Below are 25202 nucleotides of genomic sequence, written 5' to 3'. Positions count from 1 at the left end.
AATTTCCTATTCCCTGAGATGACTGATACCTGGTATTCAAAAAGTGTCCTGTACGTTTTATGAGCAGTGCGATCCGGTTCAGGTGTGAATTCAGGCTCATTGACTTCTACGGGAACCACTTTTAAACTGCACGTCATTAGTTTGTGAACACGATTTCAGCATGATTTTCTCTCTTCAAATCCTGTCCTGAACTGCATCTGAACCAGCGCTGAACAATTACTTTAAATTTGCACTGAAATCGGAGCTCAAAACCGCACTGCACCTAGTGTGAATCCGCTTTAAATATTTTGCTTCTTCTTTAGAACTGGCTTCAACTTTAAAAGTTCACACACAGGATAAAGCCTAACAGTTTCAATATTTCTCTTTAACCACGTAAAATGTATACCCATCCAGAAATCCTATGTATTTAATTACCTCTGGGGCCACAAAGTTGGCTGTGTAACAAGGGGTCATTAGTAATCCATTTTCCGCCCGCAGCTGTTTTGCGAACCCAAAATCGCAAATTCGTATGGATTCCGGATTTCCAGACTCATCAACATATAGAATGTTGCTTGGCTTTAGATCCCTGTGAACAACCTGTAATATAGAAACCAAAATGGCACTGTGATAAAACAAGAGGCCTTGTACATTTAACATCTTCAAAGAAAGATATGAGTTTTGTGGACTGTCTGCATGACTTACGCCTTGTGAGTGCAGATATTCCACAGTCTTGCAAATTGTAAGGAGAACAGCACAGGCCTCTCTCTCAGAGAAAAATTTCTGACGTAAAATCTTGTCTAGTAGTTCTCCACCTCTCAAAAGGTCGGTCACAAGGTAGATAGAATTCCCTTCTTCATATACCTGTTAGGGATTGTATATAAATACCAGATCAGGATATAAACACTGGTTCCAGCTGATGTGAAATAGATACCTTATTACATTATAGACAAACATGGTACTTACATCCTTTAGTGTGATGATGTTTGGATGCTGACCATATCGGCGAAGAATCTCTATTTCTTCTGATGGATCCCTCTTGGACTTGTCAATTATCTGCAGCAGAGAGACAATGGACAGAAGAATAAACATACAAGGAGAGGAAAGGTTAAGTGATGACATTAAAAAAAAGGGGAAAAAAAAAGATAACAGGTATCTTAAAATTCCTGCATAAAACGCAAAACAAAATGGAGAATAGAGTGGGAAGAAGTTAAGACTTCTCTCAGAATTTACTGCTGCCTGTGATCTCACTAGGGAGCTTTTCCCTTACTAATATCTGATGCCAATGAAATAAATGGGGGTGTGGTTATCAGCAGGAAATAAAAGCACAAATGTTCTCACCCTTCTCCATTCTAATTAGGCTGCTTTCACACAGCTCCATTGAAAAAACACGGTAAAAACGCATGGGCATTTTTGCGGCGTTTTCTGGTTGCCTTACATCAACATTCACTTCCGAAACGTGTGATTCAAAAAACATACCAAAAATGCAGCCGTGGGTGTGTTTTTGATGCATTTTCAATGCATTTCAATGGAGAGGTGCCTTTCTGGTGCAGTTTTAAACATGCACCAAACTTGTACCAAAAATGCAGCAAGCTGGACATTAAAAAAAAAAAAAAAAAATGCAACTGACCAGCGTGAAGAGTTCCATAGGATTTAAAGAGATGTATTTTTCTTCCACTTTTTTAACTGAAAAACTGATCAGTGTGAAAGTACCCTATGAGATATCTCCCCAAAAGGGACACAGCAATAAAAACCCCAAATAGGCTCTGATCCTTCTCAACGCTATAAAAAAAAAAATACAATGTTTTGGCAGAAGGTGGGCTTTAACACAAGTACCATATCAACACAGCATCAGCTGAGTATTTTTCAATACCTTCACAGCATATTCCATATTGGTTCCCTTGTGAACACAACGCTTGCACACAGAGTATGACCCCACACCAATAGACTCTCGCAGCGTGTACACGTCAGCAAATGCAATGTTCTTATTGAGCATCTTTGTAAAGAAGGGAATAAAATGAAGATAAGACAAGTACAGAAATAATAGCATAGACAATGTATCACATATGTGCACAAGGCAAGTGCTATAAAACTGAAAACCTGGTATAATATGGAAATGTAACAGTCACCTTTGGTACAGCTAGTGAAGGAGAGGTAGAAGATGGTCTGTCTTCTCCACCAAAAGGAGGAGCCACAAAGCTAAATCCACGGAAGAGCTGATGAGCTCCTGCACTGGGGGGTATTCCAGGAGAATCTGTTAAACAAAAAAGACAACTCATCTGAAGTGACACCATGAAGCTGCAATTGTCCATTTTGGATGATATCCGATTCATATATACCCACTTTGCCATGAAGTGCTGTATTTGTTACATGTTCCTTTGGTTTATTTAAGAACAGCTATGAAAATATATATAGTGTGTGTGTTCGTGTGTGTGTGTGTGTTCCTGTGTGTCTGTGTTCGTGTGTGTGTGTGTTCCTGTGTGTGTGTGTTCCTGTGTGTGTGTGTTCCTGTGTGTGTGTGTTCCTGTGTGCGTGTGTTCCTGTGTGCGTGTGTTCCTGTGTGCGTGTGTTCCTGTGTGTGTTCCTGTGTGTGTGTGTTCCTGTGTGTGTGTGTTACTGTGTGTGTGTGTTCCTGTGTGTGTGTGTGTTCCTGTGTGTGTGTGTTCCTGTGTGCTCGTGTGCGCGTGTACATGTGTGCGCGTGTGCATGTGTGCGCGTGCGCATGTGGGCGCGTGCGCATGTGGGCGCGTGCGCATGTGGGCGCGTGCGCATGTGGGCGCGTGCGCATGTGGGCAAAACTCTTTATGTAAATATTCATGTCCAAAATATACAAAAAAGCTCTTTTTTTTTGTATATTGTGGACATGAATTTTTGAAGTAAAGAGTTTTGCATATCTCATCCTTTTTTCTACATGTGAATATTGGTGGAAAAATATGACCCTGCAGCTGATGTGATTATCCAGTCTGGTAAAAGTCCAAAAGTCTTTTACCTTCATTTTTAAAGGACCATTTAATTAAAGATAACATTATTTGCTCAAAAATGTCCAGGTATGGAAAAGAATGCTGTATTCCCTTCAGTAACCTGAAAAAAATTCAGAGGGGACTGGAGTCTGGTAATTGAGAAGAAAATTATGCCTCCATCCTGAGTGGATGTCAGGAGATTCCTAATGAGTGTTGCAAATGCTCTGAAGTAAACATGGGCAATCTACTGCTACTACTTGATTAGCCTCATGCAAATACAAGCAGGAAATGACAGTATGATTGACACGAGGGCAGGAACAGTAATAGAGAAAAAAATCTCTGAATTTAAGAAATGAACACACAAGCACCATACATATAAGTAAATCTATTTAAAACATACATAAAACATTTTATTTTCAAATCTAAAGTGTTACATTCCTTCCACATATTACATATGAATAAAGATGTCAATACATGTTTTACATGATAAATGAGCAAAGGCACTGATGTATATAAAAGGTAATGCAGAATTCACCCAATTCAGTTGGTTCCACTGAACACTGCTATCCTACCCTCATTATGTACAGTATATAGGTAGTTTTTTTGTTCATTAGAGTTTATTTTACATGAATTGTTTGAAGAAAAAAAAATCATTTTGTTCTGTTGAACATTCCTGATTATGTAAATTGCTAATACATCATGTCTATTCTTTCACTAAGGTATGAATAAATCAGTTAAAAATAGGCATAGCAAAGAGCATTTCTACTACTACACAACTTTGGTGTGGGGGACCTCTGTACCCTGGAAGTGTGCCTTCCAATACTCAGAAAGTTTAACTGCTTCTGTGCCGCCCTATAGCAGAAATACTGCTACAGGGTGGCACGGGTGCGCAAAATCACATATATAAGTGATTTTGAAGTTCCAGGTGGGGGGGGCATACAAAGCAGAGTGCTTACAGTGAAACACACACAGCTCCCATAGTAAAACAGGACTCAGTTAACCCTTTGATTGCCCCACATTAACCTCTTCCTGCCCAGTGCCATTAGTATAGTGTCAGTGCTTTTTATTAGCACTGATCACTGTATTGATGTCACTGGGGATGTCAGTGACACCAATTCAGTTCCCCCCAGTGTCAGAAAGCCCGCCGCAGTCCTGCTAAAAGTCGCTGACCGACACCATTACTAGTAAAAAATAAATAAATTCCAGTATATATACCACCATTTGTAAACACTATAACTTTTACGTAAAGCAATTAATTTACATGTATTGGGATTTTTTTAAGCAAAGACATGTAGCAGAATACATTTTGGCCTAAATTTATGATGAAAATTGATTTTTAAAAATTTTTTCACTGGACAGGTTTAATAGCAAAGTCAAAAATATTGTCGGTCTTTTTTCTTTTTTATAGCGCAAAAAATAAACACGCAGGCGATCAAATACCACCGAAAGAAAGCTCTATTTGTGGAAAAAGAAAGGACTTAAATTTCATTTAGGTGCAGTGTTGCATGACCGCACAATTGTCAATTAAAGTAACTCAGCACCATATCGCAAAAAACTAGCCTGGTCAGGAAGGGGGGTAAATCCTTTGGAGGGCAAGTGGTTAAAGGACAAGTTTACCTTTCGTAACATGTTACACCCGTATTCAGGCTGTAACATGTTACGATCAGTCCAGCCCCCCACTCCGCCCCACTCCCAGCTTTGACAGCTAGCGGGGGATCTTCTCCATCCCCCCCCCACTATTACTAAAAGGTGAACTTATCCTTTAATGTATAATGCAATAACCACTTTAAAAGTTTGTTTTAATGAGCCTTCAAAATCCAAAGTGTTTTCTTGAGTTCTGGAGCCATCTGTTACTAGCTGATGCTGCTCATTGTTCATAATTAGAATCCAATTGTATTTACCAATAAAAGATACTGACCTTTTGGAGTGCGTGAGGTGAATTCTGTGTCAAAGTAATAGGTGTCTTCTGGCTGAGAGACAGCAGGTTTGAAGGGAGGGCTAATCTCTCTGCGGTACAATTTCTGTTGGAATAAACATATGCAGAAACATAGAGCCTTTGTTTATTAAATAAAAGTTGCTTCTAATTTATTCATGCTAGAGGGACCTATTTACAGCTCCTCAGAGTCTGATAAATTCTGACTGCACAAAACAAGGTCAAGCCAGCGCTTATTTTCCTGTATTTATTGCAACACCATTCAAAATATTTTTGACTTTCTAAAATAACTTGGCCACTAGATGGCACAGTTCTAGTGTAAGCTATAAATGACAAATCCTAAATCATATAACATGCATTAACATGTAGTCTATAGGAAGGGATAATCTTTTAGAGTCATACATAGCTTTAGATCCATCTACAGTATATACTAGTACCCAATCTTGATTGATTGATTAGATGATCTTGTGTAACAAAAAGTGTGTTAGTTTTTTTTTTTTACTATTTTATTTCCCTTGTCCATGAACACAGGACAATTCTTCATTGCTGCATCCATCCAGATGCATTTCCTTGTATAACAACGAAAACCAACTTCTCTAACAAATGCCAAGCCATAGTGCACAAAAAAATGCAAAGGATGAAATATAGGATTTTAATAAAAAGGTATAAGCCACCCCAAAGGCAGATTAGTTATCAATAAAACAGATAATTAAATATATCGGAGTATGTTCTCCCATAACCAGACAATCTTTCTCCTTTCAAAAACATACATATGTACGGTCTGGAGAAATAAAGCCTTTACTGAATATGAAACGTACATTCCAGTCTATGGTAGAGAAGAATGGGTGACGTTTTATCTCTTCTGCTCCATCTACGCCAGATCCTTCAAAACAGAAACATGCAATATGTTGGCAATCATTGAGAAAGTATGGCACAGAAACAAAATAAGCAGATAGACACCCTTCTGTTCTAGAAGGCAACACATTTAAAAAAATTACTCACCAAGCCTGTTAGCAGGGTTTCTTTTGAAGAGCGAACGCAACAAGCCCTGTGCTTCACTGCTTAGGAACTGGGGCATTCCCAATTTGGCTCTAGAAAAGAGACAGAATGTACAGGTCTGACAAATGAAACCTTATTTTAATTCATTTAACAATATGTCTAAACTAGAATCTTCATTTACTGTCCTACAGAAACCAGATTTAATCTTTCATCCTTCAAATGTCATTTTTCAGTGCAAATTAGATCTGGCTGGTTGCTGTGGAACAATACAGGCAATTGTTTTCGGAGAGGATTTGGTAAAGAAGGTCGGCTGCCTATACAGCCAACCATTTGCCTAGCACTGTTGTAGGGCTGGCAGAATATGGAACACTTCACCCACACTTCAATGCTCTATCCCAAAATTAGGAGAAAAAAGAAAAAAAATCAGCGCATAATCTCAGATTAACCAGTACGTCATCCAGCTTGTTCTGGGTTGACCCACACTGTCACTGACTTGCAGCGGAATTTTTATAGCCGTTCTTGGCCAGTGGTTTATGACTGAGACCATATGATCTACTGTAGCCAATCACAGAGCAGAGTCCTGTGTTTACAAACAAATTGGGCTCAGTACACAGATCAGTGACCTGGCTGTTTCAACACCCTGCAACGCAGGGAGGAAAAAAATAGCTAGATCTGTAAGTGAAAGCAGCACACATTACTCTTGTTAGGCACACCGTTAACCCTTTGATTGCCTCTCGTTCTTGGAATGCTCCAGCAAAAAATCCAACGTGTGTGCCTGCAAGTGGATGACCACTCTGTACAATGTGTCAAAAGACTAGACCTTAGCCTGTAAGACATATGTTAGAAAACACTAGTTCATATTATTTACAGGTAGTAAAGTTTTCAAGCTTCCTAATTAGCATGAAAAATACGCAATTTGAATTTTGACATGTGGGTTAGTATGCCGCCTTAAGGAGTTTTAAGCATTAAAAATGTTGAGCAAGCTGCCATAAAACCACCTCCAACCATCATGCTTCAGTTTTTTTCTGGTGTCCTAGCAGGTTGGATGCATTTTTCCTGAGCTCTGCTGTTGAAAACTCTGCATTTAATGTTTTCTATAATTTCATTTCAATTCTGATGCCTTAGCTTGGCTCTTCGCTGCAGCTATCCAAGTTCAGTGATTCCTCAGACGTTGTTTTGGAGCCCGTACCTGGACTTCACTGGATCAATAATAAGTGTACAGTGTTAGCAGCATTGCTCTCCGGGTTCAGAGAGATGGCACTGTCTTTGGTGTGCCAGTCTCAAATTACTCAATTTGTCAATAAGCTTATGATAATTCATTTATGGACATTTAGCTCTGACAATGGCACTTTTTAGACTTAAGATCTGTGTCTGTTATTTGCACAGCACTGACTCACATCCAGAACTGTGGCACGATCGCTGACGTGACCCTGTCTCTAAAACCTAGGAAGAAAGTCCTAATAGGCAGTTATATATGGGTTTTTCCTTAGGTTTGCCTTAGAATCCCTGCTGTGTCTACTTTTTATGGACTAATCTAAGTCCAAAGCTGTGGCTCTACCACTGGTGCAGCCCAGTCTGTGAAATCTCACTTCATCCCTTTGGGCTGCTAGTTATAGGATTTTTCTTGACTTTGTTTCTGGAATCTTGACTGTACTCCACAGATCTGTATCTTGTGGGTTGCTATTAGTCAAAACCTCCTTGAAAGCATACTTCTTGAAAATGCCCCTTGGGCTGTTTCATATGGGTTTCTTCATAGCTTTGCTTTAGAAATCCCTACCACATTCCACTGATTTGTATTTTGTGGGTTTACTCATCCAGAGCCATAGCATTACCCTCAGGTGTGACGCTGTCTCTGATATCTTACTTGATGAAAAAGCCCTTCAGGCTGTCCAATATGTTTTTTTTAGCTTTGCTTTGGATTCCCTACTGCACCCCACTGCACTGTAGTTTGTGGGTTAATCTAATGTGTTTAAAAGATCAATGAAGCGAGATATACTTAAAAATGAATGTGAAAAATACCAATATGATCTACCCTGTGGGTATTAAGCCCCTGGTGCCGACATGACACAAATATGTGGCCTCACAGAACTGGGCTTTTTCCACGGAGCAGCATATTTGCATACTTGTCTTTGTGTGCCATGCAGCATGCACCCGGTACAAAGACTGGGGTGTCACTGAGAGCCCCGGGTCCTGTTCGGACAATCGGGACCCGGGACTCCCGATTCTGGGTCACATGATCACTGTGATAGCCTCTGACTGGCTATCACAGTGATCAGTCACTGTGAAGCCCGCCCAGTTTTTTTTTTCCTCTCTGAACGGAGGAGAGAGATACATTGTATCTTTCTCTCTCTCCTTGCAGAAAAAAGAAGAGAGAGAGCGAGAAAAAAAAAATATAAAATAAAATAAAAAAAACAAAGAAAAAATACCTAGATCAAGGTTTGATCTAGTTCAGGGTTAGTGTTTGGGTCAAGGTTAGGGCTTTTTTTTAAATTTAATTTGACATCAGTGCCAATGTGTTTTAGTTAAAAAAAAAAATGCGCACTATTGTTTCTGGGCTGTACTACAGATACAAACAACAAATAACATACATACATATGGTACTGCTGCGATTGTCAAGAGCTGGAGAATTTATTTTGTGCTGTTCTTTGGTGGTAGGTTATGGTAGTAACAAGAAACATACAGCAAAATTTTAAAAAATTATTTATTTTTTTTTTACTTTTTTGGGCCGTTTTCCTTTGATAATAAAAAAAAAATCAGGGAATACTTATTACTATTTACCACCAAATGAAAGCCCAATTTGTCTTGCAAAAACAAGGTATAATTCACCTGGATGTACAAAGTAGCTGTAACAAGTGTCAAAGTTGCAAAATGTTACTTAGGCTTTAAGATTTGTTTTACCCTTAGGTGTGAAGGGGTTAAATAAACATCAAATAAAGCCACTGTGTACACATGTGAATCTCATCCAATTCAACAAAAATCACCAGAACATTGTGCAGTGCTATTGGTTGCAATATCAACCCCTCAAAACATAATCCAATAAAAAGCATGAAAGTGATAAAATGTAACAAAGTCCTTTTCATAACATCATACTGTCCTTTTTCATCTAAATGCCACCATCCATGCTACATCCAGCAGTAGCAAGAGACCACCCCGTCACCAGATGTCTACTCACCTCCTGTTTATGAGCTCACAAGTTATGTTCGGTCATAAAACGCTTTTTGCCCCTTCCATGCACATCATGGAAGTTGCTTGTATATGACTCTGTGCCTAGCGGGACCTCTGGATAACGTCACAACGTTTGGAAGTCATAGCGGTGAGAGTGGTATTGCACAGGACCGCTGTATCTTATGTACACGCTGCATATCCAGGTGTGTTTGTGCACCCTGTACAAGTGAGTGCAACTGTATCTGTTTTATTGGAAATAAAATACTTTTAAAGGATAAAGCACTCTTTTAAGTTTCAATTTGCATGAGACGGAGTGGTGATTTCAGAGAAGGTGAGCAGAGCGCAGACTCATATACAAGCACATCCATGATGTCCATGCAAGGGACAAAAGGCGTTTTATGACAGAGCATAACTTGTGAGGATTCAAACAGGAGGTGAGCAGACATATGGTGGTGGTGTGGTCACCTAATAATGCTGGATGTAGCACAGACAGTAGCATTTAGATGAAAAAGCACAGTATGATGTTATGAAAAGGACTTTGTTACATTTTATCACTTTCGCGTTTTTTTATTGGAATATGTTTTGAGGGGTTGATATTGCAACCAATAGCGCTGCAGTGTTTTGGTAATTTTTAATCTAATATGTGCCTATCCTCCTTCAGCGCTGCATCTTCACTCTCTTCAGACCTTTGTGTACTGTGTTAGATGCAGGGAGTTTTTTTTCCCCTAATGTAGCACTGTGGTACAATCCCTCTCTATTCAGACTCCCATGTGATTAAAACCATATTGGCTTTTTACTACCACATACAGATTTAGGATTTTGTCTAAATTATTTCTGTGGGAACTTGGATTTTTTTTTTTTTCTTTTAATCAAAAATATCCTTTTACAGCTTCTGAGTATAGTTCATCTTATGGTATATGTCCAGTAACTTACATAGGAAGTTACTTTAGGGGCAATGCACAGTTTAAGCAGTTGCAAATAGTTTATTTTTTTCCTGCCCTACAGTTACAGCCTTCATTTTCAGTTATGACTAAAGGAACTGAGTGCTGACATCTTCTGCGTGGAGTATAATGTACACAAACTGTAAAGTCTTTCTCCCTCAACTATTCTACAATCCAGCATCCCTAAATGGACTCAAAGGAAAAGATTTTACGGTAAGTACAGAAATCGTATTTGTTTTAGAACCCTGCAACATAGGGTCATACATATGAAAGCTAAGTTTCCGTCCTAAGCACAAAGCACTCACAGGGCACCAATTTGAAGAGTATATAATTCAAACACATAATTTGCTCTAAGGCAATGGCATCTCCTAGATCAAGAACTTACTTTAAGATTAGTGTCATTGTTTCTTTTCGATCTTTTCCCTGGAATGGTAAGGACCCTGTAAGCATTTCAAACTGTGGAAAAAAAAGAAAAGTTAAAAAAAAAAAAAAGTGTTAATGGCTGAAATTCCAGTGTAAAAGCAAGGTTTATTCTGGTCCCATTCAGATGCTGGGTGCATTAGAAATAGTGAAAGCCCAATTTAAAGTGTATTTATGGGAAAAGTTTAAAAGCATATATTAATTTTTACATTGTATTATATCTCTAGCCTACTCCTATTCACCTGAACGATCTTGAAGTTTCTAAACTTGTGTTATGAAGACCCCAACATATTTTCTTCTTTAAATTCTGTGACATTCATTATGCCCTGTGAGTAGGCACGTCTGTGCCACACACTTCACGGAGCCTGCCTTCTGAACTACAGAGGTGTGGAGAGGAGTTTTAGAAGGCAGAGTCAGTACAGGAATCACTACTTGCAGGCAAGTAAGGTACCATGAGATTTGCAAGTCCGTAGAAACTTCAAAGCATGAAGGAATCCAGGCAGTTGTGGAAAGAGATGTCAGAAGAATAGTACAATGCTCATGTTATGAAGTGAAAATGTATGCTGTGGCCATAGAAATCTTTTAAATTCAAAAACGTCTTCATTATTGTGCATACAATTGTTAAAGCAGAACATCAAAAATATATACTGCACACTTCCACTATATAATCCTGTTAGGTCTGCCTTAAAACAGTTGTTAATAATACGTTCTTGTATGTCCATCTATTCTCTGCACAGTAGAACTACGGGAGAAGGAGGGTCAGTACTCGAAGCCAAAACAGGGTGACACTGATTTGTACAGTACTGTTAATCATATATATATATACACATACACATATATATATATATATATACACACATACACATATATATATATATATATATATACACACATACACATATATATATATATACACACACATACACATATATATATATATACACACACATACACATATATATATATATACACACATACACATATATATATATATATACACACATACACATATATATATATATACACACATACACATATATATATATATATACACACATACACATATATATATATATACACACATATATATATATATACACACATACACATATATATATATATATATACACACATACACATATATATACACATACACACATATATATACACACATACACACACATATATATATATACACATACACACACATATATATACACATACACACACACATATATACACATACACACACATATATATATACACATACACACACATATATATACACATACACACACATATATATACACATACACACACATATATATACACATACACACACATATATATATATACACATACACATATATATATACCGTATTTTCCGGCGTATAAGACGACTGGGCGTATAAGACGACCCCCCTACTTTTCCTGTTAAAATATAGGGTTTGGGCTATACTCGCCGTATAAGACTACCCCCCTCTTCCAACCAATCACGGCAAGCAATGTACCAGTATTTTCTGTGCACACTGTGCACACTGCATACAAAGCCTGCTTGGATTGGGTGGGTCAGCTCTCCCTGCCTGCCCAGCCCTGCCTGTCTCCAAGATACCATAAATTGCACAGAACTGCCACAGACATTATAATATTAATAATTAATTACCGTATCTCATAGCAGTTAAGGGGACAAGGTCGGATGCAGCAGTACCATACCGGTACTTCCGAGCTGACACTTCTGCACATGTCTAGGGCAGCAGTAGACGATCACTGATCACCATTCCTCGCAGAACTGCATGAGACGTCGGATGCAGCCGTTCAGTGCTCGATTGATCGTGACTGAAACTGTGACATGCGCAGAATCACTGTGTATCCCTTCTCTGCATATCACAGTTTCAGTCAAGCTCAATCGAGCACTGCTGCATCCGACGTCTCATGCAGTTCTGCGAGCTACGGTGATCCGCGATCGTCTACTGCTGCCGAAGACATGCGCAGTAGCGTCAACCCGGAAGTATGGTAAGGTTTCAGCACAGCACCCGGCGTATAAGACGACCCCCGACTTTGTAGACGATTTCCAGGGGTTAAAATGTCGTCTTATACGCCGGAAAATACGGTATATATATATATATATATATATATATATATATATATACACCCTGGAATGACCGCATTAGCAGATTAGTGCTACTTGAAAATGACAAAATTACAGACTGTGATAGGTCCTGGAAAATGCTGTGTTCTTTAACTGCAATGTAGTCTTTCGGGAGGCCCAGTACCTGGCTTTGCTGTCTGGCAAGCATGCTTGAATCACAAAACTGAAGTAATACAAATCCTTTTGCATGTAAGACAGTTTGCATATTTGTATTTCAACAGTAATCTGCAATCCAGCTTTAAATGCATGTACATTCAATAAATGCAATGGCATAAAGAATTTTTTTAATAAATGTAAAAAGTTCTATTGTATAATTTTATTTGAACATTACCGTTTGAGTTAAATTTAAAAATATAGGTTTCCTTCCACACTCCAAAAAGACATGCTGGTAGGTTAATTGGCTCCTGTATAAATCGGCCCTAGTATTTGTATGTATGAATGTAAATTAGGGACCTTAGATTGTGAACTGCTTGAGGGCAGGAAGTGATGTGAATGTATAACATATATGTAAAGCACTGTGTAAATTGACAGTGCTATATAAGTACCTGAAATAATAATGCGATATATAGATATATTAAATGGAATACTTGAAGGTATAGCAGGCAACACAGCTTTTAAGCAAGTTATAACTATTTATATATAGGCTATGTAATTAATGCTCAGTAGTAATCATCATTTTGTATATTTTACATGGTAAATCGTACCTGTGAATTAGATCTTATAATACATTGTTCTTTCTAAATATCACTCAGAAGAATGCAAATACAGTAAATGGCAGCCAGACTCATTCACCTTTCCAACCGCTCCATCTCCGCCACCCCCCTCTGCCAATCCCTCCACTGGCTTCCGATTGCCCAACGGATCAAATTCAAAATCCTAACACTGACGTACAAAGCCGTCCACCACACTGCCCCGAACTACATCACCAACCTAATATCCAAGTACCACCCAACACACACACTCCGCTCCTCACAAGACCTCCTTCTCTCTAGTTCCCTGGTCTCCTCCTCCCATGCCCGCCTCCAGGACTTCTCCAGGGTGTCACCCATCCTCTGGAACTCCCTGCCCCAACCCATCAGATTATCACCTACTCTCCTCTCCTTTAGGCGCACCCTGAAAACCAATCTCTTCAGGGAAGCCTACCCCACCCCCTGCTAACTTGTCGACCTCCTCCACTCTTCCTACCACTCCATCCCCCACAGCTATCTCCTCCTGTGCCACCATCCCCTCCCTCCTAGATTGTAAGCTCGAAAAAGCAGGGCCCTCGATCCCCTCATGTTTTGCATTGTATTGTTATTGTTCTGTCACATGTTCTGTCCCCCTTTGTAATGTACAGCACTGAGCGAACTATTGGCGCTTTATAAATACTGTATAATAATAATAATGACTTTATCCTTTACCTAAGCCTATTTGTATAAAGCATATTTTTCCATACGTATTAGGGGTGCATATTAAAAAAAAAAAAAAAAACCCTATTAAATTGCATTTCACCACAGTTCGGTCATGTTTTTACAGTGTATATTGTGCCATGGTAAAATATATTAAATGCACTATAGGACTTTCAAATTTATAAACAGCAACTAGGGAAGGTAGTGGTGTGGCATACAAATTCAAAGTCAAACTGAAAGTGATCATTTTCTTTTTAAAATAGAGCCTAATTCTAAACAACACTTTTTTGTTAGTTTTAGATTTGAAAAGAGAAAACCTTTTTTCCCCCCACATTTTTATTGCTGTCCATTGGGAAACCCTTCACTTCCTGTGCTTGGAACCACAGGACAGGAAATTAGTGGAGCAGATCCTCGGGGCAGAAAGATACTAATACTATAAAAGATTCACATTTTCAAATTACACTTTAAAATTTTTGTTGCAGTCTGAGTCATCACTGAAGATATTTCCAATCACTTCTTGCACAGTCATGTTTTTCAGTAAAAACTAACAGAGGTTCAACTTCAGGTTTTGGCTGTAGTTTGCCTTTCATTTTCACAAAGATGATGTACCAGGTGCAACAGTATATAAGGATGACACTTTTTTTCATATACGAATCAAAGATCCTTTGGCTGAATTCAAAGAAAACAGCTAAAAACACTATTAAATACATACCTACAGTCTGAGTGCTGCTATACAGGAGATAATGGTATATTTCATGTTTTTTTATAAATATATACATAACTGCACTCTCTGGTGTTTTTAATAACTAACTGGGGTCAATAGGGGAGTTTAAAATAAAAAAAAAAAAAGAACATATAACTGAAACCAGAATAATGTAAAGCCATTTGACTATGAAAGTAAAAATCCAAATAAAAGATTCCAATCCAAAATAAGGTATTCTATGCAGCAGTTGCAGTAGTTTCCCATTTCCTACCTTCACTTTGTTCCAGCCTCCACCAGTATTCTTTGGTATTGAACACTTCCAGGAGTGTCAAATACCTGTCTCTCCCTGTTTCGGGCTGTGGTTCCTTCTATAGAGTCTACAGCAATGGAACTTCCCAGAGGTGAGTAAAATACCTCTTCTGTTACCAGGAGCATTTGTCCTAATTTTTAGTCCCTTGACAGGGTTACCTAATGCAGGCCATAGAAGGGTCGAAAATTGTCCGAAAAAAAAAAAATCGTCCAATTTTCGCACAGTTAGTGGGTTAATTGGTCGGCCGTTTTTCGGGATTTTGGCACTTTTTTTTAATTGGTGAAGTTGGAAAAAAATCAGGCGATTTTCCCGGCAATGATGGGCAAATCGGCCGTTCTTTTTACCGATAAAAAATTCTGCACATGAGCCGTAACCTGGAGGAGGAAGAGGAAGAAGAAGAGGAAGAAGAAGAGGAAGAGGAAGAAGAAGAGGAAGAAGAAGAAGAAGAGGAAGAAGAAGAAGAAGAAGAGGAAGAAGAAGAAGAAGAAGAGGAAGAAGAAGAAGAAGAGGAAGAAGAAGAAGAAGAGGAAGAAGAAGAGGAAGAGGAAGAAGAGGAAGAGGAAGAGGAAGAGGAAGAAGAGGAAGAGGAAGAAGAGGAAGAGGAAGAAGAGGAAGAGGAGGAAGAGGAGGAAGAGGAAGAAGAAGAAGAAGAAGAAGAAGAGGAAGAAGAAGAAGAGGAAGAAGAAGAGGAAGAAGAAGAGGAAGAAGAAGAATTCCAGTCCGCTATTATATTTGACATGAAAAAGTATTGCGGTTGCAACAATGTATCTATTTGTATCTGAATAAAAACATCTGTTTCCAAAATGGATACAAATAGATACATTGTTGCAATCACAATACTTTTTCATGTCAAATAGAATAGCGGAGCTCTCTGCAGGGACAGAAGTAATTAAATGCCGGCCGTAGACGGGACGAAAATCGGCCGATTTTTTTTTTACCGTTAGTGGTAACGTTGGCCTATTGAACGACCGATTTTTTTTTTTTTTTTTAAATGGCCGGTTTTCGACCCACCTATGGCCTGCATAAATCCCTGACTGCTACACATTGTCGGCAGCAATACTGCCTGTTTACATACAGTACATGTTTTTTTTTAATATGAGAAAAAATAAAACTTGCTTCACGCAACAATCGCTGCCAGATGCAGCATGAAACCTTCACATTCACTGCATCAATAGAACTCATATGACAGCTACATTTAGCTGCATTTGCCAGATCAACTCTCTAAAGCAGCCATTTGCAAAACATCTGGATTTCACGATCTTTAGTGGCAAATTCAGGTCTCTAACAATGAATCAAATGTAACTTTGGCCAGCTACAACGCATTTGTCAAGAAAATCACCACTGATTTCTGTGGAAAACCCACCAAGCTAGATTTCACTTCCTCTTTGCCACACATTTGTCTCCCCACAAATGACGGCTTTACTTAAAATATGACAGCATTTTTCCTCTACTCATTGCCTCTTCTGATAAGCAGTTTACTCAAACACACAGTGAAGACACTGGAAAATAGCTATTTGTGACTCATTTCTTTCTGAATGCTGTGTCCTACCTGCAGTTCAGAACCAAACAGGCATACCATTAGACAAAATATGTGCCTGGTATGTTGCAAGCAGCATGGCAGACTCAGTTAACAGAGGGAAAGAACCCTCATGTATGTTCATAATTTAGCCAAAACAAAAATATTAGCAATGACTATACTGCAAGGTTAATTCTATAGTACTGCAATGATTGGTGGTTGGGGATGGAGCTCGAGAGACCAAGATTAGTTTGTTACAGTGCCCAATCATTTTTAAACTCCTGAATTATTTAGAAACTCAAGATAAATATAGCATGTGGCTATTAACATTCCCTGCTTAAAAATGAATACTATAAAAACAGAAATATGAGCTAATAAAATAGCAAATGTCATATTTGACATTTTTATTGCTTTATGCTTTGTTCACATCCAAGCAGATCCCTGTGGCTGAATGCAGACAGAGCTCAGTAGCCATAGGGACTAATATAAAAGGGAACTGGCCCTACTCCCAGGTAACAATTTGACAGTTAATTAAAAGATTGCATAACTGAGAATAATAATTGGTAGTATTAAAGGGTTTAGTTTCCTCTGATTTTACTTCTATTAATTAAAAAGCATGGACTAGACATGAATCAAGAAGGTAGCACAGGGCGTTTTTTCCCTCAGAGAATAGATGTATGATCTCCACTCTTCTGAGTCACCCCTTGTTTCCGTGCCTACTCACCTCCAAGCACTGTCCCTTGGTTCCACCCCCTACCCACCTCCCAGTACCGCTCCTTTTAGAGAATACAGAGCCAAGCATCATTTTGTACGGAACTTGTCAATGACAAGAAAAAACAGACAGACAGTAAAACAGATCCCCTGCACCCAGCAACAATAGCCCCCCAGCAGCAATGGACCCCCACAACAAAATACCACCCTATCAACAACAGATCTCCAACAGCAACACTAGATCTCCAATCAGCAAGCAACAATAGACCCCCCCCCACCCTCAGCAGTAGTCCCTTGGTTCCACTCCCTACCCACCTCCCAGTACCGCTCCTTTTAGAGAATACAGAGCTAAGTATCATTTTGTACGGAACTTGTCAATGACAACAAAAAACAAACAAACAGTAAAACAGATCCCCTGCACCCAGCAACATTGGACCCCCTCAACAAAATACCACCCCAGCAACAATAGATCTCCAATCAGCAAGCATTAAACCCCGCTCAACAGTAGATCCCAACCAGCTATAACTGACCCCCAGCAACAATAGATCTCCCACCAGCAATAATAGACCACCTCCCTCAACAGATCCCCCATCACACCCTGGCACCACTTGTCATTACATTAATTCAGTGCTGGAGGTGCTACAACTGCGTTCTCCCATGTTCCCGCTGAAAAAAAGCCCTGATTATACATATTAGATACAGTGGTTGAAGTTGTTCTTTCTTTAGTTGTTGAGGTTATTAAAAGTGGTATTAAATCCAAAACAAAAAAATGTAATATATTTCAGCTTCGCATTTATTAGATGTGGTGGCTGCATTAATACTTATTTTTTGGCTCTTTCCCCTCTGTTTGCACCTTGTGATCTAGCCAGTAACAGACCTCCTGTTTTAGAGTTCCTCTTCCCCCACTCTGAATGAATGAGCACAGGGGCACCTTTGGACAGCAGTATTGTCAGTCTGGGGGGGGGAGGGAGGGGAGTGTAAGATGGACTAGCAGATTTAAATACACTAACAAACTGAAGCCAAACTCCAGCTGACGCTTTATAAGCAGTTACAGTAGTTTTAGCGATAAAGGTTTTACATAAATAAAAGCTGATCATTGTAAGCACCACTGGTAACATTATATAGTTTGTCTCATCTCTGTAAAAGTGATACATTTTCCTGGAGAGCTTGTTCTTTAAAAAAACAAACAAAAAAACACTTACTGGTTGGATCACCAGATGAAAATAGCAAAAAGAATGCCTGACAAAGTCAATGAATGCAGCAATCACATCTAAAAATTGGTAAGTTCCAATTTAACAAATGTTTGCTTTTGGGTTTAACACCACTTGAAGTTGCTCATTCTGAAACCTGTAGAATTATTGTGGCCATCTTAGTTATCCCTGTGGTCTCTTGACCTAGAACATGGATAAAGATGTATTGTCACACACACTTTAGTAGTGTTCAAAATGGAAAAGCTTATTATCCAAAAAGACAAACTTGCTTGATTATCATTAGCTATAGTCATTGAAAAGTGATTACCATAAGCACGCCATAAGACCACCAGTCTGCACTGTGGGAATGTCCCTGCCGATTCACAACCTCTGGTGCCATGTACTCCACTGTCCCACAGAACGAGTATGCTTTCTTCTCATGATCTATTGACTCTTTACTTAGTCCAAAATCTGAAAGAGGATACAGGGTGAATAGCATGCACATTTATGTGGAAGGTAAGGTAGGTGAAGTGTTTCAGCAATAATATCAAAAGCAGATGTACCTGTTAACTTGATGTGACCTTCCTCATCCAGCAAAATGCTGTAATATTAGACAGATGCAAAATGTTACTTAACATTCACATTTCAAATTCACCTAAAGGTTTACTCTCATTTGTTTTTTTTTTGTTTTTTTTAGAAAACATCTGGATTCACAGCTGCACCCAAGAAGAAATGATTAACCAGGGCTGGACAAATGCCAAGGACCAGGCAGTTAATGGACCAAAACAATCACAACTTGTGACTAACTTATTTAACCTTTTTCCAGTTTCTTTTGAAGTAAATGTTCACTGAATTACGAAGTCAACATGAATGTCCTCATGCTGGAATTGACTGTAAAGTGTTACTAAACCCAGGACCCTGCATTCACTATATCTGGTCTCCCACAGTACACAGAACATGGAAGTGCTATTATTTTAATAAATATAAACTGCTAAATACCTTTTCTCATCAGCAGTTAGAGCAGTCTTGTAACTTCTATCAGTGTTCAGCTCACCACTAGCTAAAGCTTGTAGGAGTTTTCTTTCTGCTCTAGGAGGATGGAAATCCCCTGACCTCTGGACAGTGCTGATTGGCCCTGTGCCAATCACATGCACTCTCCCAAGAACAAAAAAAAAAAAAAAAAACACCTTTCTAGCAATACACACCAAACTGAGCATGTGCATGCCTATGGTTTAGTCTGGCGATAAGAGGTGGCCACTTGAAAAAGGGGAGGAACAGAGAGGAAAGGATCGAACAGCCTTTTTACACAATGCAGAGGATTAACCCCTAAGGTTCCACAGTGAGTATAACAAGCATGCTTTACTGCATATACAGACTGATTTTATGGTTGTAGGTTTAGTAACACTTTAAGCAACTTATGATACAATACCTAGCCTCTCATTATATTTCACCCAGGTGTTTATAAGCAGTTATCAGTAAAGTGTGGCATATTGGTAAAAAGGTTACATTAACCACTTGCCCTCCAGAGGATTAACCCCTTTCCTGACCAGGCCATTTTTTGCGATATGGCGCTGCATTATTTTAACTGGCAATTGCTTGGTCATGCAATGCTGCACACAAATGAAATTTATGTCCTTTATCCCCACAAACAGAGCTTCCTTTTGGTGGTATTTGATCAACTGTGAGATTTTAAGTTTTTGTGCTATAAACAAAAAAAGACTGACAATTTAAAAAAAAAAAAAAATGTTTTTACTTTTTGCTATAAAACATATCCAGTTAAAAAAAATGTTGAAAAAAATAATTTTGTCATAAAATTTAGACCAAAACGTATTCTGCTACATGTCTTTGGTAAAAAAAAATCCCAATACATGTAAATTAATTGGTTTATGTGAAAGTTATAGTGTCTACATACACTAGCAATGGTGGCAATCAGTGACTTATAGCGGGACTGCGGCAGGCATTCTGACACTGGGTGGGAACTAACTGCCACTGACATCCCAATGACACTAATACAGTGATCAGTGCTAATAAAAAGCACTGACACTGTACTAATGACACTGGGCAGGAAGGGGTTAACATCTGGGGCAATCAAAAGGGTTGACTGTGTGCTGTTTTACTGTGTGCGTTTTACTAGGAAAACATGATGCTGTGTATGTCTCTGCTGTACAGAGAAATACACAGCAGCATGTTATTGCTGGCAGGGGAGAGACCTGTGTTGTTTATACACAGGTGTCTCCCGTCACAGTTTCTCGGTGATCGCCGGGTGTAGGCAGAGAATCTCCAGTCAGGACCCGGTGATTGACATTCGTAGGCACCTAGGGCGGGGGGCGCGCCCCCTACCCGGAGATGCAAATCACGTATATATACACATGACTTTGCGCAGCCCTGCCGCCCTGTAGCAGTATTTCTATTAACGCATGGAGGCAGGTGGTTAAATGGCTGTGACAAGGCACCAGAACAAATATAGCTGTATATATGTAAAAATATGTAAAATCATCAGCTAGATGTAAAAAAAAGATGGCCGACTCTTCGAAAGCAATGCAATTCCTATGCGGGGGATATTTTACCTCAGCAGTAAAGAGACAAAAAACTGACTGAGCCACTGCTCTCCAATTTCTAACCTACAAACATTGTATAAAAAGGAACTGCAGCACTGCAGTAACACACTATATCACAGAAAATGCACTATTCTTCCACCATTAAAGTGACACTGTCAACGCTCTGTACAGAGCAGCTTAAAGCGGTATTAACCCCAAACCAAAAATGTAATATTTTGCACCTTACCAATCATTAGATGTGGTGGCTACATTTGTTTCCTTTCTTGGGCTATTTCCCTCTGGTTTCACCTGGTGATCTGGTCAGTAACCCACTTTATGTATTAGAGTGCCCTCCCCCCTTCTGGATCACACACACAGCACAGGGGCACCAGCTAACACTTTATAAGCAGTTACAGCAACTTTTTTCCTTTTGTTTATATTTGGGTTTAAAGGAGAAGTATAGCCAAAGCTTTTTTGGCTGTACTTCTCTTATGGATCACAGGAGTGCAGTTCATACTGCATTCCTGTGACCTGTTTTCAGCCAACAGTGGGCTAAAGACTGCTGCCAGCTGATGTCACAGACCCAGTTCAGGCTCTGAAAAGATCCTGACCATATGGTCATGATCTACCCAGATGTCAGGACTTAGATGAGCACAGGGGTATGGAGATTTAAAAAAAATACTTGTCCAAGGAACTAAATTGTGGTCCCAATCTACTTGTCCCTCATGACAATCTACTTGTCCAGATTAAAAAAAAAAATGATTTTAACCAAAACCTTTAATTAAGGCTGACCATCCCTTCACTCAGCATGACACCCCTTTCCATCCCTACAGAGGTGTCCTGCTGAGGGCGAGGATGGTCAGAGGTGTCCTGCTGAGGGCGAGGATGGTCAGAGGTGTCCTGCTGAGGGCGGGGATGGTCAGAGGTGTCCTGCTGAGGGCGGGGATGGTCAGAGGTGTCCTGCTGAGGGGGGGGGGGGGGATGGTCAGAGGTGTCCTGCTGAGGGCGGGGATGGTCAGAGGTGTCCTGCTGGGGGCGGGGATGGTCAGAGGTGTCCTGCTGGGGGCGGGGATGGTCAGAGGTGTCCTGCTGAGGGCAGGGATGGTCAGAGGTGTCCTGCTGAGGGGGGGGGGATGGTCAGAGGTGTCCTGCTGAGGGGGGGGGGATGGTCAGAGGTGTCCTGCTGAGGGGGGGGGGATGGTCAGAGGTGTCCTGCTGAGGGGGGGGGATGGTCAGAGGTGTCCTGCTGAGGGGGGGGGGATGGTCAGAGGTGTCCTGCTGAGGGGGGGGGGGGATGGTCAGAGGTGTCCTGCTGAGGGGGGGGGGGGGATGGTCAGAGGTGTCCTGCTGAGGGGGGGGGGGGGATGGTCAGAGGTGTCCTGCTGAGGGGGGGGGGGGGATGGTCAGAGGTGTCCTGCTGAGGGGGGGGGGATGGTCAGAGGTGTCCTGCTGAGGGGGGGGGGGGATGGTCAGAGGTGTCCTGCTGAGGGCGGGGATGGTCAGAGGTGTCCTGCTGAGGGCGGGGATGGTCAGAGGTGTCCTGCTGAGGGCGGGGATGGTCAGAGGTGTCCTGCTGAGGGCGGGGATGGTCAGAGGTGTCCTGCTGAGGGCGGGGATGGTCAGAGGTGTCCTGCTGAGGGCGGGGATGGTCAGAGGTGCCCTGCTGAGGGCGGGGATGGTCAGAGGTGCCCTGCTGAGGGGGGGGATGGTCAGAGGTGTCCTGCTGAGGGGGGGGGGGGGATGGTCAGAGGTGTCCTGCTGAGGGGGAGGGGATGGTCAGAGGTGTCCCGCTGAGGGGGAGGGGATGGTCAGAGGTGTCCCGCTGAGGGGGGGGGGATGGTCAGAGGTGTCCCGCTGAGGGGGGGGGGGGGATGGTCAGAGGTGTCCCGCTGAGGGCGGGGATGGTCAGAGGTGTCCCGCTGAGGGCGGGGATGGTCAGAGGTGTCCCGCTGAGGGCGGGGATGGTCAGAGGTGTCCCGCTGAGGGCGGGGATGGTCAGAGGTGTCCCGCTGAGGGCGGGGATGGTCAGAGGTGTCCCGCTGAGGGCGGGGATGGTCAGAGGTGTCCCGCTGAGGGCGGGGATGGTCAGAGGTGTCCTGCTGAGGGCGGGGATGGTCAGAGATGTCCTACTGAGGGCGGGGATGGTCAGAGGTGCCCTGCTGAGGGCGGGGATGGTCAGAGGTGCCCTGCTGAGGGGGGGGATGGTCAGAGGTGTCCTGCTGAGGGGGGGGGGGGGGATGGTCAGAGGTGTCCTGCTGAGGGGGGGGGGGGGATGGTCAGAGGTGTCCTGCTGAGGGGGGGGGGGGGATGGTCAGAGGTGTCCTGCTGAGCCCGGACCTGGTCAGAGGTGTCCTGCTGAGCCCGGACCTGGTCAGAGGTGTCCTGCTGAGCCCGGACCTGGTCAGAGGTGTCCTGCTGAGCCCGGACCTGGTCAGAGGTGTCCTGCTGAGCCCGGACCTGGTCAGAGGTGTCCTGCTGAGCCCGGACCTGGTCAGAGGTGTCCTGCTGAGCCCGGACCTGGTCAGAGGTGTCCTGCTGAGCCCGGACCTGGTCAGAGGTGTCCTGCTGAGCCCGGACCTGGTCAGAGGTGTCCTGCTGAGCCCGGACCTGGTCAGAGGTGTCCTGCTGAGCCCGGACCTGGTCAGAGGTGTCCTGCTGAGCCCGGACCTGGTCAGAGGTGTCCTGCTGAGCCCGGACCTGGTCAGAGGTGTCCTGCTGAGCCCGGACCTGGTCAGAGGTGTCCTGCTGAGCCCGGACCTGGTCAGAGGTGTCCTGCTGAGCGTGGGGCATGCCACCTCTGATCATCCCCACACTCAGCAGGACACCTCTGATTATCCCTACGTTCCGCAATCAAAAAGTACAATGCTGTATGTGGATGTGGAAGGTGGATTAGATAAGTAGTAATAGGACAGAGTTTGATGTGTGTTGCCATTGATATGTCCTGTATGGTGGTCCGGGTCCTGAGGCCACCCACCATGTGGGTGTTCTGCAGCAGAGTGAATGCAGACAGAGGGAAACAAATGGAGAGAAGGAGAGCGTGTGCTGAGGTGAGGGGTGCGGAAAAAGGCGGCTTGTCAGCGTGTCCAAGAAGGATGAGGAGAGAAAGAGAAGTGTGGAAGTGTCCAGAACTGAACGGGGCTGCCAAGCCTGCAACGGACAGCAGCATGGATGAGAGAAGAGCCTGCTAACTATGGTGTAGCATGAAGATCTGCTCATGCTTCACCGGTGTCCGCTCCACAAAAAAATATGTAAATAAAAACCACCTGCCTAACACCCAGAACTGCATGTCCCGGGCGACAGGCAATATGAATTGCACATTCCTGGATCATAAATTTTTTTAAGCTTAAATCCACACTTTAGTTTTTTTACTTTCTTTTTTAATACCATTTTAAGCATATTCGTTATTATAGTGAAAGAGGGGTTACTAAAGCAGCCTCCTTGCCGATTTGATCTCTCATTTTTATAAATGGTGCTGTACTATTCTCTACCATCTTCGACACTTTTGGGAGTGTTGGAGACTTTCTGCTCTTAACATCCATAGCGGCTATTCCCTGACATCATAAGCTACTGGGTAAGCCTGTACACCGGAATATACAATGTAAACAATACAGTTATGTGCAGTGTTCACATATCCCCAAAAACACATCCAAAAACATTGTGGATGCTGGTATTAACTTGCCCATCCCCTATTCCCCTGACATAGTGTCTATTAAATGCTTATGCACTACAAACATGTATGACTAATGCTTACAGCCAGGTTTACCCTTGTACTACACTGGTCTATTGTTGCTGATAACCATTACCTTAGGCTAGGACTCCACAGCAATTTATAATCTGCGAGATTTAAATACTTGGTAGGAGATTAAACTCATGCATGTAGCCATAGCCTTACAATGCAAAGTCTAAAAATCTAGACTTCATTTTGAAGCTGTGGCTTTACAATGTAAACTCTAAAAATCAAGACTTCATTTCTTAAAATCCACTTTACATTTTAAGTCATATTACAAAATTTTTTGCTACATACAAATACTAGATTATACCGTATACAGAGCAGCAAACTGATTATACCTACTTCTCAGGCTTGAGGTCACGATAGATAATCCCCAAGCTATGCAGGTGATCAAGGCCTAGTGCCAGCTCAGCCAGGTAAAATTTGACATCCTCCTCGGTAAACATGACCTACAACGCAATAGCAAAAAATAAGAAACTAAAACATCGCTTGTAATTACAGTACTAGAGAGGTTTGGAGTGCAGATTCTATTGCACAGCCAGTGGCAGACTCTCAGCTGTGCTCCATCTTACTG

The 25202-nt window shown here is 41.5% G+C and overlaps 1 protein-coding gene across 1 annotated transcript in view; it reads right to left on the bottom strand.

Moving 5' to 3' along the window:
• Window positions 1-25202, bottom strand: part of RPS6KA1 (ribosomal protein S6 kinase A1) — a 225784-nt gene that overhangs the window by 21096 nt on the left and 179486 nt on the right. The window contains exons 7-18 of the mRNA XM_089686229.1: window positions 24971-25077; window positions 18925-18962; window positions 18690-18832; window positions 10360-10430; window positions 5872-5960; window positions 5688-5752; window positions 4855-4957; window positions 2106-2230; window positions 1850-1972; window positions 943-1032; window positions 682-840; window positions 415-576 (exon numbers count right to left, since the gene is read on the bottom strand). Of these exons, the coding sequence (XP_089542355.1) occupies window positions 415-576; window positions 682-840; window positions 943-1032; window positions 1850-1972; window positions 2106-2230; window positions 4855-4957; window positions 5688-5752; window positions 5872-5960; window positions 10360-10430; window positions 18690-18832; window positions 18925-18962; window positions 24971-25077 (1275 nt within the window). The remainder of the gene's footprint in view (window positions 1-414; window positions 577-681; window positions 841-942; window positions 1033-1849; window positions 1973-2105; window positions 2231-4854; window positions 4958-5687; window positions 5753-5871; window positions 5961-10359; window positions 10431-18689; window positions 18833-18924; window positions 18963-24970; window positions 25078-25202) is intronic.

The sequence above is a fragment of the Staurois parvus genome, unplaced genomic scaffold (assembly GCF_062004578.1).
Source record: "Staurois parvus isolate SC_StPar_1 unplaced genomic scaffold, SC_StPar_1.0 ptg000394l, whole genome shotgun sequence".
Classification (NCBI taxonomy): Eukaryota; Metazoa; Chordata; class Amphibia; order Anura; family Ranidae; genus Staurois; species Staurois parvus.
This window is presented reverse-complemented; position numbering and strand designations above follow the sequence as displayed.